The sequence below is a fragment of the Mobula birostris genome, chromosome 17, assembly GCF_030028105.1.
Source record: "Mobula birostris isolate sMobBir1 chromosome 17, sMobBir1.hap1, whole genome shotgun sequence".
Classification (NCBI taxonomy): Eukaryota; Metazoa; Chordata; class Chondrichthyes; order Myliobatiformes; family Myliobatidae; genus Mobula; species Mobula birostris.
This window is the reverse complement of record NC_092386.1, coordinates 71,842,425-71,857,591: the sequence shown is the minus strand read 5'-3', so window position 1 is coordinate 71,857,591 and position 15,167 is coordinate 71,842,425. Positions and strand designations below refer to the sequence as shown.

General features: G+C 44.2%; 1 protein-coding gene across 3 annotated transcripts in view; it reads left to right on the top strand.

Moving 5' to 3' along the window:
• The first annotated feature begins 9,992 nt into the window (after positions 1-9,992).
• LOC140211434 (signal-transducing adaptor protein 1-like) overlaps positions 9,993-15,167 on the top strand; it is a 300,629-nt gene continuing 295,454 nt past the window's right edge. For all 3 annotated transcript variants that reach the window (XM_072281142.1, XM_072281143.1, XM_072281141.1), the window contains exon 1: positions 9,993-10,300. In XM_072281142.1, coding sequence (XP_072137243.1) covers positions 10,190-10,300 — 111 coding nt within the window. In that variant the 5' untranslated portion in view covers positions 9,993-10,189. The remainder of the gene's footprint in view (positions 10,301-15,167) is intronic.

The following is a 15,167-nucleotide window of genomic DNA, read 5'->3' as shown; positions in this document are numbered from 1 at the left end:
GTATATCACCCCAGCCGACTCACAGATGAAGTGTTGCCTCACCTGGAAGGACTGCTTGGGGCCCTGAATGGTGGTAAGGGAGGAAGTGTAAGGGCATGTGTAGCACTCGTTCCGCTTACACGGATAAGTGCCAGGAGGGAGATCAGTGGGGAGTGGGGACGAATGGACAAGGGAGTCGCGTAGGGAGCGATCCCTGCAGAATGCAGAAAGAGGCAGGGAGGGAAAGATGTGCTTAGTGGCGGGATCTTGAGGCTTCCAGGGTGCATACAAGAGTTACTGAGGCTGTCCCTCCTCGGCTGCTCGTGGACAGGGCAGCATTCGGGTAGGTAATTGTCTCTGTGGAGTCCTTAACTCTGGGGTTTTATTGGATTCTTCCCTCCCTGTCTCGGAATAACCCCTGGTATTCCCTTTCTGGATCTCAGGGTATAGGGAGCCTTCCCTTCCCTGCCGCTGCTGTTATACCCGAGCGGCCACCGTCTCTAAATACTGGGAGGATTGGGTTTCGGAAGCACTGGGTGCACTCGGCCTCTGGTAAGGTGGGGGATAAGGTGGGTGCCCAATCCTCATCGCGGTCACTGTCTTTAAACTGGGTCGGTATGCCAGATATGGGTTTGGGATCCCGTATTGGCCTTAGATCTTCGCACGCGGCACTGCTGATTTTAAACCTTCCTGTCTGTCCACATCTGCTTTTGCCTGTTTTCTTTGTTTCTCGTTCTCTCTTTTTTCTCCCTTCTACCCATTAGCACTCCACTCCGCCTGCAGTATCTCCCAACGTTTGGGAGTCCCTTCTGCCGTACATACCTCTATCCCTTTATCACATGCATTTAGCATAGACTCTACCTTTCCATTCTGTAATCAATAATTTCCACTTCTTACCACAATTCTTTTCCCAAATTAAATTTACTGCTTGTTTCCCCGGTGGCCACACTGTTTCTTTGTTTGCGCTGCACTTAACATCCGGAGGTCCTTTTCTTATCTGTATTCGTTCACACATAGCTGTATTAAGGGCCTTGTCCCATTATTGCCCTTATCAGTTGTTCTTAATTATCAAGTCAAGTATATAGCACATTTAAAAACAACCTCGTTGACCAAAGTGCTGTACAAAGTAAAGCAAGTAGACAAAATCACAAATACACGAAACACAGACAAACCAACGAGACAAACAGCTTATAGACACAAAATACACAACACAAGGGCCTAGGCACAAGCCACTGGATGAGAAATTTAGGCAGCCTGCCTCCTCCTTAATCAATTTCAACTGGCCATATTATCAGGAAGCAGCTGATAAGGTCAAATCCGTCAGGTAGCGGTGTCTGCCTCTCCTGACCGGGATCCCCAGTCCCGATTCTTTCCTTAGGAACAATACAGAATATCCAATGTCACCCGCAGCCTTTAATTCTCACAAAAACTACTAGCATATTTTCCGTCAATACTTGCGAAAAAAAACAACTCTCACGTACTCTGGAGGCCTTTCCTCCTTTATCCTGAACTTGTCTCATTAAATTTCGACTGGCCATATTTCTGCTGCTAAGGTGAGAATTTAACCGGGCTGCCAGTCTCGTATTAATTACAAATTTCAACCGGCCATGTCATGAGACATGCGCAACCCCTTTTCCGAATCATCAAATTTCAACCGGCCATATCTGTCACTTGCAACAATGTAAAAGAGACAACTGCTTACCTTAAATTCTGTGTCCAAACGGGTCGCCCTATCCCGTCAAGGTACCAGTTCCAAAGGGCGAGGGGCAAAAATGCTTGATCGGACACAAGGAGTAGCCAGAGTACCTCAGGGCACCTGCCACTCAAATTGTGTTCGATTCAAGCTCCCCATCATTCAGCCCAGAGAGACATTCCCTATTTTGGGATCTGAGTCATGGCACCAAATGTAAACGTAACTTTGCTAGGTCAAGTAACAAAAGCACAAGAAGATCGTTACTTATCTTTCCACCCGTTTATTTCTTCGAGCTCAGCCGACGAGTAAACTTGGACCCAACAACAGGGAAAGAACCTTTTTCATCTCCCCGGTGGTTCTAAAAGTTCACTGCCCGATGTCAGAATTGTCAGAAGTTATAAGGCCACCGATGCAAAAGAACAATCAGTTTGATAACCATTCTGATCAAGTCAATGGACTATTGATACAGAGAACAATCAGTTTGATGGACTCTCCAGCCACCTTAGTTAAAGAAAAGAATGTCCAACTGGTTTGCTGGAGCCACAACTTAATTGCAAAGATAAGAACATCCATCAAATTTATGCTTTAATTAAGAAAGGAATATTCTGTCTAATTTCCATCAGGTACTGCTTTTTGTCAAAATCAAAAGGTGTGAAAGCCCAGAGACATCTGATGTGGATCTGGGCAAACTTTAATTATATTGCTCCAAAGAAGGCAGCTGTGGGACATTATTCAAACACACTGCAGTCACATAGTACTGAATACATTGTTTACAGGAATCTTGAGAATCCCCCTTTCCCTTAAACTTTATCAGACAGAGGGATGGTTGTGATGCTGACTGTCTGATAATGGGGAGGAAGGAACAGTTGTACGTCCTGACTTTCTGATAATGGGGAGTGATTTACGGTTGTACAACCTGACTGAATGATAATCCGGAGGGAAGAACATTTGTGATCCTGACTGTGACCCTGATTATCTGATAATGGTGAGAGAGGGCTATACATCCTGACTGACTGATAATGGGGAGGGAGAGACGGTTATACATCTTGACAGTAAGATAATGGGGAAGGAGGGACATTTGTGATCCTGACTGTGACCCTGACTGTCTGCTAATGTGGAAGGAGGGACGGTTATGATCATGACGGTCTGATAATGCGGTGGGAGGGACGAAGTTGTGATTCTGACTGTCTGATAATGGGGAGGGAGGGACGGTTGTACTTCCTGACTGTCTGATAATGGGGAGGTAGGGACGGTTGTGATCGTGACTGTCTGATAATGGGGAGGGAGGGATGGCTTTGATCGTGACTGTCTGATAATGAGGAGGGAGGGACGGTTGTATATACTGATGGTCTGATAATGGGGTGCTAGGGACTGTTGTGATCGTGACTGTCTGACAAGGGTGAGGGAGGGACGGTTGTGATCCTGACTGTCTGATAATGCAGAGGGAGGGACGGTTGTGATCCTGACTGTCTGATAATGTGGAGGAAGGCACGATTGCACAGCTTGACTGTCCGATAATGGGGAAGGTGTGACAGTTGTGATCCTGAATGTCTGATAATGGGGAGGGAGGGACGGTTGTACTTCCTGACTGTCTGATAATGGGGAGGTAGGGACGGTTGTGATCGTGACTGTCTGATAATGGGGAGGGAGGGATGGCTTTGATCGTGACTGTCTGATAATGAGGAGGGAGGGACGGTTGTATATACTGATGGTCTGATAATGGGGTGCTAGGGACTGTTGTGATCGTGACTGTCTGACAAGGGTGAGGGAGGGACGGTTGTGATCCTGACTGTCTGATAATGCAGAGGGAGGGACGGTTGTGATCCTGACTGTCTGATAATAGGGAGGGAGTGACTGTTGTGATCCTGACTGGCTGATAATGTGGAGGAAGGCACGATTGCACAGCTTGACTGTCCGATAATGGGGAAGGTGTGACAGTTGTGATCCTGAATGTCTGATAATGGTGAGGGAGGGACGGTTGTGATCCTGACTGTCTGATAATGGGGAAGGAGGAACGGCTGTGATCCTGACTGTCCGATAACGGGGAGGAAGGGATAGTTGTGATCGTGACTGTCCGATAATGGGGAAGGTGTGACAGTTGTGATCCTGAATGTCTGATAATGGGAAGAGAGGGATGGTTGTGATCCTGACTGTCTGATTAAAAGGAGCGAGCCATGGTTGTACTTTCTGACTGTCTGTTAATTGGGAGACTGGGACGGTTGTACATCCTGACAGTCTAATAATGGGAGGGAGATATGGTTGTGATCCTGACTGTCTGATAATGGGGAGGAAGGGACAGTTGTGATCGTGACTGATTGATAATGGGGAGGGATGGACGTTTGTGACCCTGACAGTCTGATAATCGGGAGGGAGGAAGGGTTGTGATCCTGACTGTCCGATAATGGGGAGTGGGGGCGGTTGTGATCGTGACTGTCTGATAATGGGGAGGGAGGGACAGTTATACATTCTGTCTGTCTGATAATGGGGAGGGAGGCACGATTTTGATCCTGACTGTCTAATACTGGGGTGGGAGGGACGGTTGTGATCCTGACTGTATGATAATGGGGAAGAAGGGACAGTTGTGATCGTCACAGACTGATAATGGGGAGAGAGGGACGGTTGTGATTCTGACTGACTTATAATAGGGAGGGATGAACAGTTGTGATCGTGACTCTCCGATAATGGGGATGGAGGCACGGTTGTGACCCTGACAGTCTAATAATGTGGAAGGATGGACGGTTATGATCCTGACTGGCCGATAATTGGGAGGGAGGCATGGCTGCACATCCTGCCGCTCTGATAATGGGGAGGGAGTACATTCTGACTGTCTGATAATGGGAGGGAGATATGGTTGTGATCCTGACTGTCTGATAATGGGGAGGAAGGGACAGTTGTGATCGTGACTGATTGATAATGGGGAGGGATGGACGTTTGTGACCCTGACAGTCTGATAATCGGGAGGGAGGAAGGGTTGTGATCCTGACTGTCCGATAATGGGGAGTGGGGGCGGTTGTGATCGTGACTGTCTGATAATGGGGAGGGAGGGACAGTTATACATTCTGTCTGTCTGATAATGGGGAGGGAGGCACGATTTTGTGCCTGACTGTCTGATACTGGGGTGGGAGGGACGGTTGTGATCCTGACTGTATGATAATGAGAATGGAGGGACGGTTGTAATACTGACTGTCTGATAATGGGGAGGGTGGTGTGGTTGTGATCCTGACTGCCTGATAATGGGGAAAAAGGGACAGTTGTGATTGTGACTGACTGATGATGGGGAGGGAGGGACAAATGTGACCCTGACTGTCTGATACTGGGTTAAGAGTGACAGTTGTGATCGTGACTGTCTGATGTTGGGAATGGAGGGATGATTATGATACTGACAGTCTGATAATGGGGAGGGAGGTGTGGTTGTGATCCTGACTGCCTGATAATGTGGAGTAAGGGACAGTTGTGATCGTGACTGACTGATGATGGGGAGCGAGGGACGAATATGGCCCTGACTGTCTGATAATGGGGGGAGAGGGACGGTTGTGATGCTGTCTGTTTAGCAATGGGGACGGAGGGTTGGTTGTGATCCTCACAGTATGAAAATGGGGGGGGAGGGACGGTTGTATATTCTGACTGTCCGATAATGGGGAAGGATGGAGATGTGATCCAGACTGTTTGATAATGGGGAAGGAGTGAAGGTTCTGATCCTGACAGTTTGATAATGTGGAGGGAGGGATGGTTGTGATCCTGACTGACTGATAATGGGGAGGGTGGTGTGGTTGTGATCCTGACTGTCTGATAATTGCGAGGGAGGGACGGTTGTGATCCTGACTGTCTGAAGTCTATCAGTTAGGAAGTAAAATGAATCATGTCTCTGCACTAAATTTTATTTGGTCATGCTGCCAACCTTTTCTTCATGAGTTACCATAGAACATAGGACAAGGCAGCACAGGAGCATGCTCATGATGTTGCATTGAGCTAATTAAACTTGCAACTAAATGCCCTTCTAAACAAATGGCTCTTGCCTATACACCGTCTATGTATGAATGCGAAATGTCTTTCCAATAGTTTACAATCTGCCATCAAGCTCAACTTTACAATAGTTTATACTCCACTGTCAAGCTCGACTCTCCAATAGTTTATAATCTGCCATCAAGCTCGACTTTCCAATCACTTCATACTTTTGAACTCCATCTGCCCCTTCTTGGCCCAACTCTGCAACCTGTCAACGTCTCAATGTAAACTATAACAGCTTTCTACACTATCCACACCACCACCATCCTTCATAAGCAGGACAATGTAAAACAATAAGGATGAAGAATAAACCATTGCAGCTACAGAGTACAGGGGAAGTGCAGTTCAGGGAAACGTCAAGGTGCATGATTATAATGAGGTAAATCGTGAAATCAAGAATACGTTTTATTGTGAGATAGACACTCACTAGAACGGAAAAGATGAAATATGAAAGCAAGCTAGCAAATAATATCAAAGTGGATAGTAGAAATTTTTTTAAGCATGTTAAAAATAAAAGAGAAATGAGAGTGGATATAGGACCACTGGAAAATGAGGCAGGAGAAATAATAACAGGGGACACGGAGATGGCTGCTGAACTAAATGAGTATTTTGCGTCAGTCTTCACTGTGGAAGACACTATCAGTATCCCTGATGTCATAGTGTGTGAAGGAAGAGAAGTGGGTGTAGTTACTGTTACAAGAGAGAAGGTGCTCAAAAAGCTGAAAGGCCTAAGGCCTAAAGTTGAGGAAAAACTTTTTCACCCAGAGAGTGGAGGATATGTGAAATGCTCTGCACCAGAAGGCAGTGGAGGCCAAGTCTCTGGATGCTTTCAAGAAAGAGATGGATAGAGTTCTTAAAGATAGCGGAATCAAAGATTATGGGGATAAGGCAGGAACTGGATATTGATTGTGGATGATCAGCCATGATCACAGTGAATGGTGGTGCTGGCTTGAAGGGCCGAATGGCCTACTCCTGCACCTATTGTCTATTGTCTATAAGGGCATTTTAGGGTTCTGAAAGAGTGTGGTGGCATTAGAATTGATCTTTAGGAGATGAGTTATTAACTTCAAACTTTCTGCATAATCACTCAAAGAGATGAACTGCATGTGCATGTAATGAGAACTGTATAACTCATCTCCTTCTACCTAGGCCACAAACTTATCAATCATCCCTGCTGTGGACACTTTCTGGAGGTCCAAGATCCGCATGCTCCACAACTGCTGGACTAAGTGTGTAAATGTGGGAGGGGACTCTGTTGAAAAATAAATGTGCTAGGTTTTCTAAAATTGACTCCTTCTACCCTAGGCCACAAACTTATCAATCACCCCTCGAATTACAGGAAAGTTACTGACATAGTTAGAGCATTGGCTGATTGGTAAGAGGCAGTGAGTGGGAATAAAATGATCCTTTTCTGGTTGGCTGCCAGTGACTAATAGTGTTACACAGGGGTCGGTGTTGGGACCGCTTCTTTTTTATGCTGTATATCAATGATTAGATGATGGAATAGATGGCTTTGTTGCCAAGTTTGCAGATGATACAAAGATTGGTGGAGGGGCAGGTAGTATTGAGGATACAGGGAGGTTGCAGAAGGAATTGGTCAGATTAGGAGAATGGGCAAGAAAGTGGCAAATGAAGTACAAAGTTGGAAAATGCATTGTCATGCACCTTGGTAGTAGACATAAATGTGCAGACTATTTTCTAAGTGGGGAGAAAATCCGGGAATCTGAAATGCAGAGGGACTTGGGAGTCCTTGTACAGAAAACCCTAAAGGTTAACTTGCAGGTTGAAAGGGTGTTTTTTTAAAAATTATATTAGTGTTTTTTTGCGTGTTGCACCAGCCAGTCAGCCATTCTTGTCTGGCGTGTGGTGTCAGGATTGGTTTCCTTTCAGATTAACCAGTCACGATATGAACGTTCCTGACTTGACCCTTTTTTTGTTTACAAGGCCGAGTGGCTAGCTCGACACTCAACCTGGCACGGATGGAAAGCATGCTCAGGGGGTGGCCCGACTTGGATTCGAACTCGGGAGCCTTCGCTCCGGAGTCCGGCACTGATTCCATTGCGCCACCAGCCGGCCAAAAGGGTGGTGAGGAAGGCAAATGCTATGTTAGCATTCATTTCAAGAGGTCTCAAATACAAGAGCAGGGATGTGATGCTGAGGCTTTATAAGGCACTGGTGAGGCTTCACCTCGAATATTGTGAACAGTTTTGGGTCCCTTATCTAATAAAAGATGTGCTGGCATTGGAGAGGGTCCAGAGGAGGTTCACAAGGATGATTCCAGGAATGAAAGGGTTATCATACAGGGAACATTTGATGGCTCTGGGTCTGTACTTGCTGGAGTTCAGAAGGGTGACGGGGAGACCTCATTGAAATCCTTCAAATGTTGAAAGGCCTAGACAGAGTAGATGTGGAAAGGATGTTTTCCATGGTGGGAGAGTCTAGAACAAGAGGATACAGCCTCACGATAGAGGGGTGCCCTTTCAAAACAGAGATGCAGAGAAATTTCTTAGCCAAAGGGTGGTGAACTTGTGGAAGTTGTTGCCACATGCAGCTGTGGAGGCCAGGTGTGTATTAAAGGCAGAGACTGCTAGGTTCTTGATTGGACATGGCATCAAAGGTTACAGGGAGAATGCCGGAAATGGGGGTTGAGGAGGAGAGAGGAAAAAGGATCAGCCATGATTGAATGGTGAAGCAGACTCGATGGGCCATATGGCCTAACTCTGCTCCTATGTCTTATGCTCTTATGATCTTCGAGCCTGGAGGTATGTGCTTTCAGGTTTTTTCATTTCCTGCCTAATTGAAGGAGGTGGGGGGAGAAGAGAGAATGTCTGAGATTGTTGGGTCTTTGATTACGCTGTCTGCCTTACTGAGACAATGAAGAGCACCGACAGATTACATGGAACAAGGGCAATTTCTGTCATGTGCTTAACAGTATCTATAATACTTAGTAGGTTTTTTTAAAACTTTAATGAAGACCTAACTGTGCATGTTGTCCACATGGATTTTAACAAGCATTTGTTAAGGTCCCTCTTTCAGAAGATTAAGATGCAGGGGATCCACGGTAAGTTACTTGTTTAGGTTCAGAATTGGCATGTCCATAGAAGGCAGTTGATAGTAATTACTTTGACTGGTGGTCAGTTCCTGCTAGTATTCTGCAGAGAAGCTTACTAGGACCTCTGCTGTTTGTGATAGATATAAATGACCTTGATGAAATGTGGATAGGTGGTTTAGCAAGCTCATAGATGATACAAAGATTGGTGCTGTTGAAGACTGTGTGGAAGATTACCAAAGGATATAGTGGGATATAGAACAGTTACTGATGAGGATGGAGAACAGGCAGATGGAGCTTAATCTGTCCAGATTGGAAGTGTTGCACTTTCAGAGATCAAATATAAAGGGGCAGTACATTGTTAATGGAAAGACCCTCAACAGTTTTGATGTACGGAGGACCTTGGGGTAAATTCCATAGCTCCCAGGAATTGTCTGCATGGGTTGACAGGTTGGTAAATAAGGTGTATGAGAAGCTTGCCCTTGAGTTCAAGAGTAGGGAAGTCAGACTACAGCTTTAGAAAACTCTGGTTAGGCATTCAGTTCTGTTTACCCCATTATAGGAAGCCAATGTAGGTTTTAAAGAGGATGCAGAAAATGACTATAGCATTGCCTGGATTAGACAGCATGTGCTATAAGGAGAGGTTGAAACTAATCTACATAATAAATCTTATCGTCAATGATGCTGCTGTGTGATGTTTCATTCCCTGAATGATTGTACTGAGTCCTGAACAATTCTTATCCAGGTCTTTCTTACTCAAAAGTTGGATCTCTATTGCTTTTCTCCTTCATTCCTTTCTCACTTTCCACTCCCATACAGAATGCCATTAGCCATGGCCTAACCTCTTTCAAGCCTTACACTTTCATTAAACCTTTGTTCTCAGTAGCCTCAATTTTCAAGGCCCTCATGCACAACTTGAGATGTTTTTAGTGGCTTTACCTCATCCAACTCTATGACCGCTGACATTTTCTGGTCAGACACTTGGCTCCTGTGATTCTGTGCTTGGTTCTCTGAGATGTCTTTCCCAGCTAAGTCGGATTGCTTGGATACAATGAGTTGTAATATGTTTAAATCCATTGTCTTTAGTTGGCTCCTATTTCACAGTGCCCTGGATGTTAAAATGAAAGCAATTACGAGTGACAAAGGTGTTTTCACACAAAACCATTAATCATCGTGGCCAGGAGTAGGATTGTTCTCTTTAGCACATAAATTTTATGACCACTACTTCCTCTTCAAATAGTTTCCTCATTCCTTCTGCATTCCAACTTACAGAAGGATATGAAAAAGAGGCTGAACTTTCCTCTAAACCTTGCCTTGTTCAGTTTCTTGCAAGATGAATTTAATAGGATTTGTGTTAGAACGGACAGTCTTTCAGTGAGACAAAGCTCTACATGTCTGCGGGTTTCGATTAGCTCACTCCTTGGTTAATAATTAACTGTGAGCTTGCTTGTAACCTGAAAGAAATGGCTGCCTCTAGAAAAAATCTGAGGTTGGTCTTTGAAAGACGTGAGAAGATTACTTCTCTGCCTTTATATTATGATGGATTCCTGTGGAAAAAAAGTACAAGTGATAAGGTAGGTGAAAATTGTGTTTCAGTAATGAAGCTTGCTCTATGTAATGTGCTCTGCATTGTACAGTTATCAATATATACAGAAAGTATAAATGTATTTTTAGTTATTGTTTGGGATTTCTATATTAAAGAATTAAAACTGCTTGTGAAGAAACTAGAGAATTATAAGTGCAACCTAGAATTGATAAGGTCAAATGAAGATAAACTTGTAATAATAAACAACTTCCGTAAAACTCACAACTTTCATTATATATTGTTGTATATGGATAATGAATAATGTAGATTAAAATAGCTCCATTTAAACTCCAGCATTTTGGCAGAATTATAAAGAGGGAACAGTATGTTTATACTTCAGACAAAAAGGGTTTCAGTGTTTTGGGAGATAGAAAATGCTGGAAACACTCAGCAGCTCAGGTAGTATCAATGGGAATAGAAAGCTATCTGACCCGGCCACAGTCTCTCTTTCCCCTGATAGCACCCGACCTACGCTGGACCTGAAACATTTACCATTTGTCTTTCCACAGATGATACCTGCCACACTGAGCATTTCCAGTACTTTCTACTTTTATTTCAGATTTCTGACATCTGCTCTTCATTGATTTTCTACACCTATGAACTTGACCTGCTAATATTCTAAAGGACAGGATAAATCCTGAAGATGCAAAGTACCTACATTATTAGTAAATATACTGTTAGTTATCTTTAAAAAATGATGAGCCAGTCTGTGGTTACTATTCTCAGTTCCTGGCCAGGAGCTAGTGAAATTGCACAAAGTACATGGTGAGCAAAGCCATTGACTACAGGAGGAGGAAACCAGTCCTCATCGGGGATCAGAGGTGGAGAGGTCATCAATTTTAAATTCCTTTGTATTATCATTTCAGAGGATCTAAGTGCTGTTACAAAGAAGGCACAGCAGCACCTTTCTTTGAAGTTTGTGACTTCGACATGTCACACACGTCAGATAAAAGTACAGAACAGAAACAGGCCCTTCAGTCTATCTAGTCTGTACCAAAACTATTTAAACTGCCTACTCCCATCTACCTGCAGGAGGACCATAGCCCTCCCAACCCCTCATGTGCCATGTACGTATCCAAACCCCTCTTAAACGTTGAAATCAAGCATGCATGCACCACTTGCACTGGCAGCTCGTTCCACACTCTCACAATCCTCTAAATGTAAAATGTTGACCCTCGTGTTCCCCTTAAACTTTTCACCTTTCACTCTTAACCCATGACCTCAGGATGTAGTCCTACCCAACCTCAGTGGAAAAAGCCTGCTTGGATTTACCCTATCTATACCCCTCATTACTTTCTATACTTCTATTAAATCTCCTCTCAATCTTCTACATTCCAAAGAAAAAGTCCAAACCTATTCAATCTTTCCCTACAACTCTAGTCTTCAAGTCCTGGCAACATCCTTGTAAATTTTCTCTGACGATTTCAACCTTATTTACATCTTTCCTGTAGGTAGGTGACCAAAACTGCATGTAATACTCCAAATTAGGCCTCACCAATGTCTTATACAACTTCACCATAACATCCCAACTCCTATACTCAGTGCTTCGATTTATGAAGGCCAATGTGCCAAAAGCTTTCTTTATGACCCTATCCACCCGTGACTCTACTTTTGATGAATTATGGACCTGTATTCCCAGATCTCTTTGTTTTACCCCACTCCTCAGTTCACTGTGTAAGTCTTTCTCTCGTTGGCCCTACTGAAGAGCAACACCTCGCACTTGTCTGCATTAAATTCCATCTGCCATTTTTCAGCCCATTTTTACAGCTGATGCAGATCCTTCTGCAAGCTCTGATTGCCTTCCTCACTGTCCACTACATCCCAAGTCTTGGTGTCAACCACAAATCTAATTCAATTTACTACCTCATTTTGAATGCCAAGTGACTGAACCTTCTTCACCAACCTCGCACGCAGAACCTTGTCAAATGCCTTACTAACATCCATGCAGACACCATCCATTGCCTTGCCAGCATTAAATTTCCTGGTAACTTCCCTGAAAACTCTGTAAGATAAATTATTCATGTGCATAACCTACCATGCACAAAGCCATGCTGACTATCCCCAATCAGTCCATGTCTATCCAAATATTCATATATCTGGTCCCTTAGAAAACCTTCCAAAACTTTCCCATTATTGCTGTCAGGATCATTAGCCCACAACTTACTGGTTTGTTTTTAGATCCTTTCTTAAATAGCGGAACAACATTAGCTATCCTCCAATCCTCCAGTACCTCACCTGTCATTGAGGGTGACTTAAATACCTCTGCTAGGGCCCCTGCAACTTCTCCACTTGCCTCCCACACGGTCCAAGGGAACATGTCAGCCTTGGGATTTATCCATTCTAATTTGCCTCAAGACAGCAGACACCTCCTCCTCTGTAATCTGTACAGGGTCCATGAAGTAGCTGTCATCTTGCCTCACTGCCATAGACTCTGTGTCTAACTCCTGAGTAAGCACAGATGCAAAAAATTCATTTAAGCTCTCCTTCACCTCTTTTGGCTCCACACTTAGATTACCACTTTCATCTCGCAGAGGACTATCTTTGTCCCTTGCAACCCTTTTTCTCTTAACATAACTGTAGAAGCATTTAGGAAATTCCTTCACTTCGACTGCAAGGGCAATCTTTGCCCTTATGATTTCATTCTTAAATGTTCTCTTGCACTTCTTGTACTCCATAAGTATCTCATTTCTTTCCTACCTGCCTGTACCTGCAATGCACCAACATTTTTTTCTCAACCCGGTCCTCCATATCTCTTGAAAACCAAGGTTCCATAAACCTATTATCTTTACTTTTTATTCTGACAGGCACATAAAAGCTTTGTATTCTTAAATGTCACTTTTAAAAGCCTCCCATTTACCCAGTACACCTTGGCCAGAAAATAGCCTGCCCCAATCCTTACTTGCCAGATCCATCAAAACTGGCCTTTCTTCAATTTACAATCTCAATCTGCAGACCAGAACTCTCTTTTTCCATATTTAATTTGAAACTAGTAGCAGTACGAACACTGGATGCAAAGTGTTCCCCTGTACAAACTTCTGTCACCTGCCCTGCCTCATTCCCCAATATGAGATTAAGTATTGCACACTGTCTTGTTAGGCTTCTATGTACTGATTAAGGAAACTTCCCTGATAATAGAATAATAGAAAACCTACTGCACAATACAGGCCCTTCGGCCCAAAAAGTTGTGCTGAACATGTCCCTATCTTAGAAATTACTAGGGTTACCCATAACCCACTATTTTTTCTAAGCTCCATGTACTTAACCAGGAGTCTCTTAAAAGACCCTATCGTATCCTCCTCCACCACCATCGCTGGCAGCACATTCCACTCACTCACCACTCTCTACGTAAAAAACCTACCCCTGATATCTCCTCTGTATCTGCTTCCAAGCACCTTAAAACTGTGCCCTCTCATGCTAGCTATTTCAGCCCTGGGAAAAAGCCTCTGACTATCCACACAATCAATGCCTCTCATCATCACCTCAATTAGGTCACCTTTCATCCTCCGTCACTCAACCTATTCTCATAAGGCATGCACACCAATCCAGGCAACATCCTAGTAAATCGCCTCTGCACCCTTTCTATGGTTTCCACATCCTTTCTGTAGTGAGGTGACCAGAACTGAGCACAGTACTCCAAGTGCGGTCTGACTGGGGTCCTAGACAGCTGCAACATTACCTCTCTACTCTTAAACTCAATCCCACAATTGATGAAGGCCAATGCACCGTATGCCTTCTTAACCACAGAGTCAACCTGCATAGCAGCTTTGAGTGTCTTATGGACTCAGATCCCAAGATCCCTCTGATCCTCCACACTGCCAAGAGTCTTACTATTAATACTATATTCTGCCATCATAGTTGAGTAACCAAAATGAACCACTTCACACTTATCTGGGTTGAACTCCATCTGCCACTTCTCAGCCCAGTTTTGCATCCTATCAATATCCCGCTGTAACCTCTGACAGCCCTCAACACTATCCACAACACCTCCAACCTTTGTGTCATCAGCAATTTTACTAACTCATCCCTCCACTTCCTCATCCAGGTCATTTATAAAAATAACAAAGAGTAGGTGTCCCAGAACAAATCCCTGAGGCACACCACTGGTCACCGACGGGGATGCCAGTTCTGGATCCACAAAGCCTCCTTGGACCAATCCTTACTTTCTCAATAAGCCTTTCATGGGGTGGCTTATCAAATGCCTTGCTGAAATCCATATACACTACATCAATGTGATTAGTCACATCCTCAAAAAATTCAATCAGGCTCGTAAGGCACGGCCTGCCTTTCACAAAGCCATGCTGACTATTCCTATTCATATTATGCCTCTCCAAATGTTCATAAATCCTGCCTCTCAGGATCTTCTCCATCAACTTACCAACCACTGAAGTAAGACTCACTGGTCTATAATTTCCTGGGGTACCTCTACTCCCTTTCTTGAATAAGGGAACAGCATCCGCAACCCTCCAATCCTCCGGAACCTTGTCTGTCCACATTGATGATGCAAAGAACATCACCAGAGGCTCAGCAATCTCCTCCCTTGCCTCACACTGTAGCCTGGGGTACATCTCATCCGGTCCTGGCGACTTATCCAACTTGATGCTTTCCAAAAGCTCCAGCACATCCTCTTTCTTAATATCTACATGCTCAAGCTTTTCAGTCCACTGTAAGTCATCTCTACAATTGCCAAGATCCTTTTCCATAGTGAATACTGAAGCAAAGTATTCGTTAAATACTTCCGCTATCTCCTCCAGTTCCATACACACTTTTCCACTGTCACACTTGATTGGTCCTATTCTCTCACGTCTTATCCCCTTGGTTTCACATACTTTAGAACGCCTTAGGGTTTTCCTTAATCC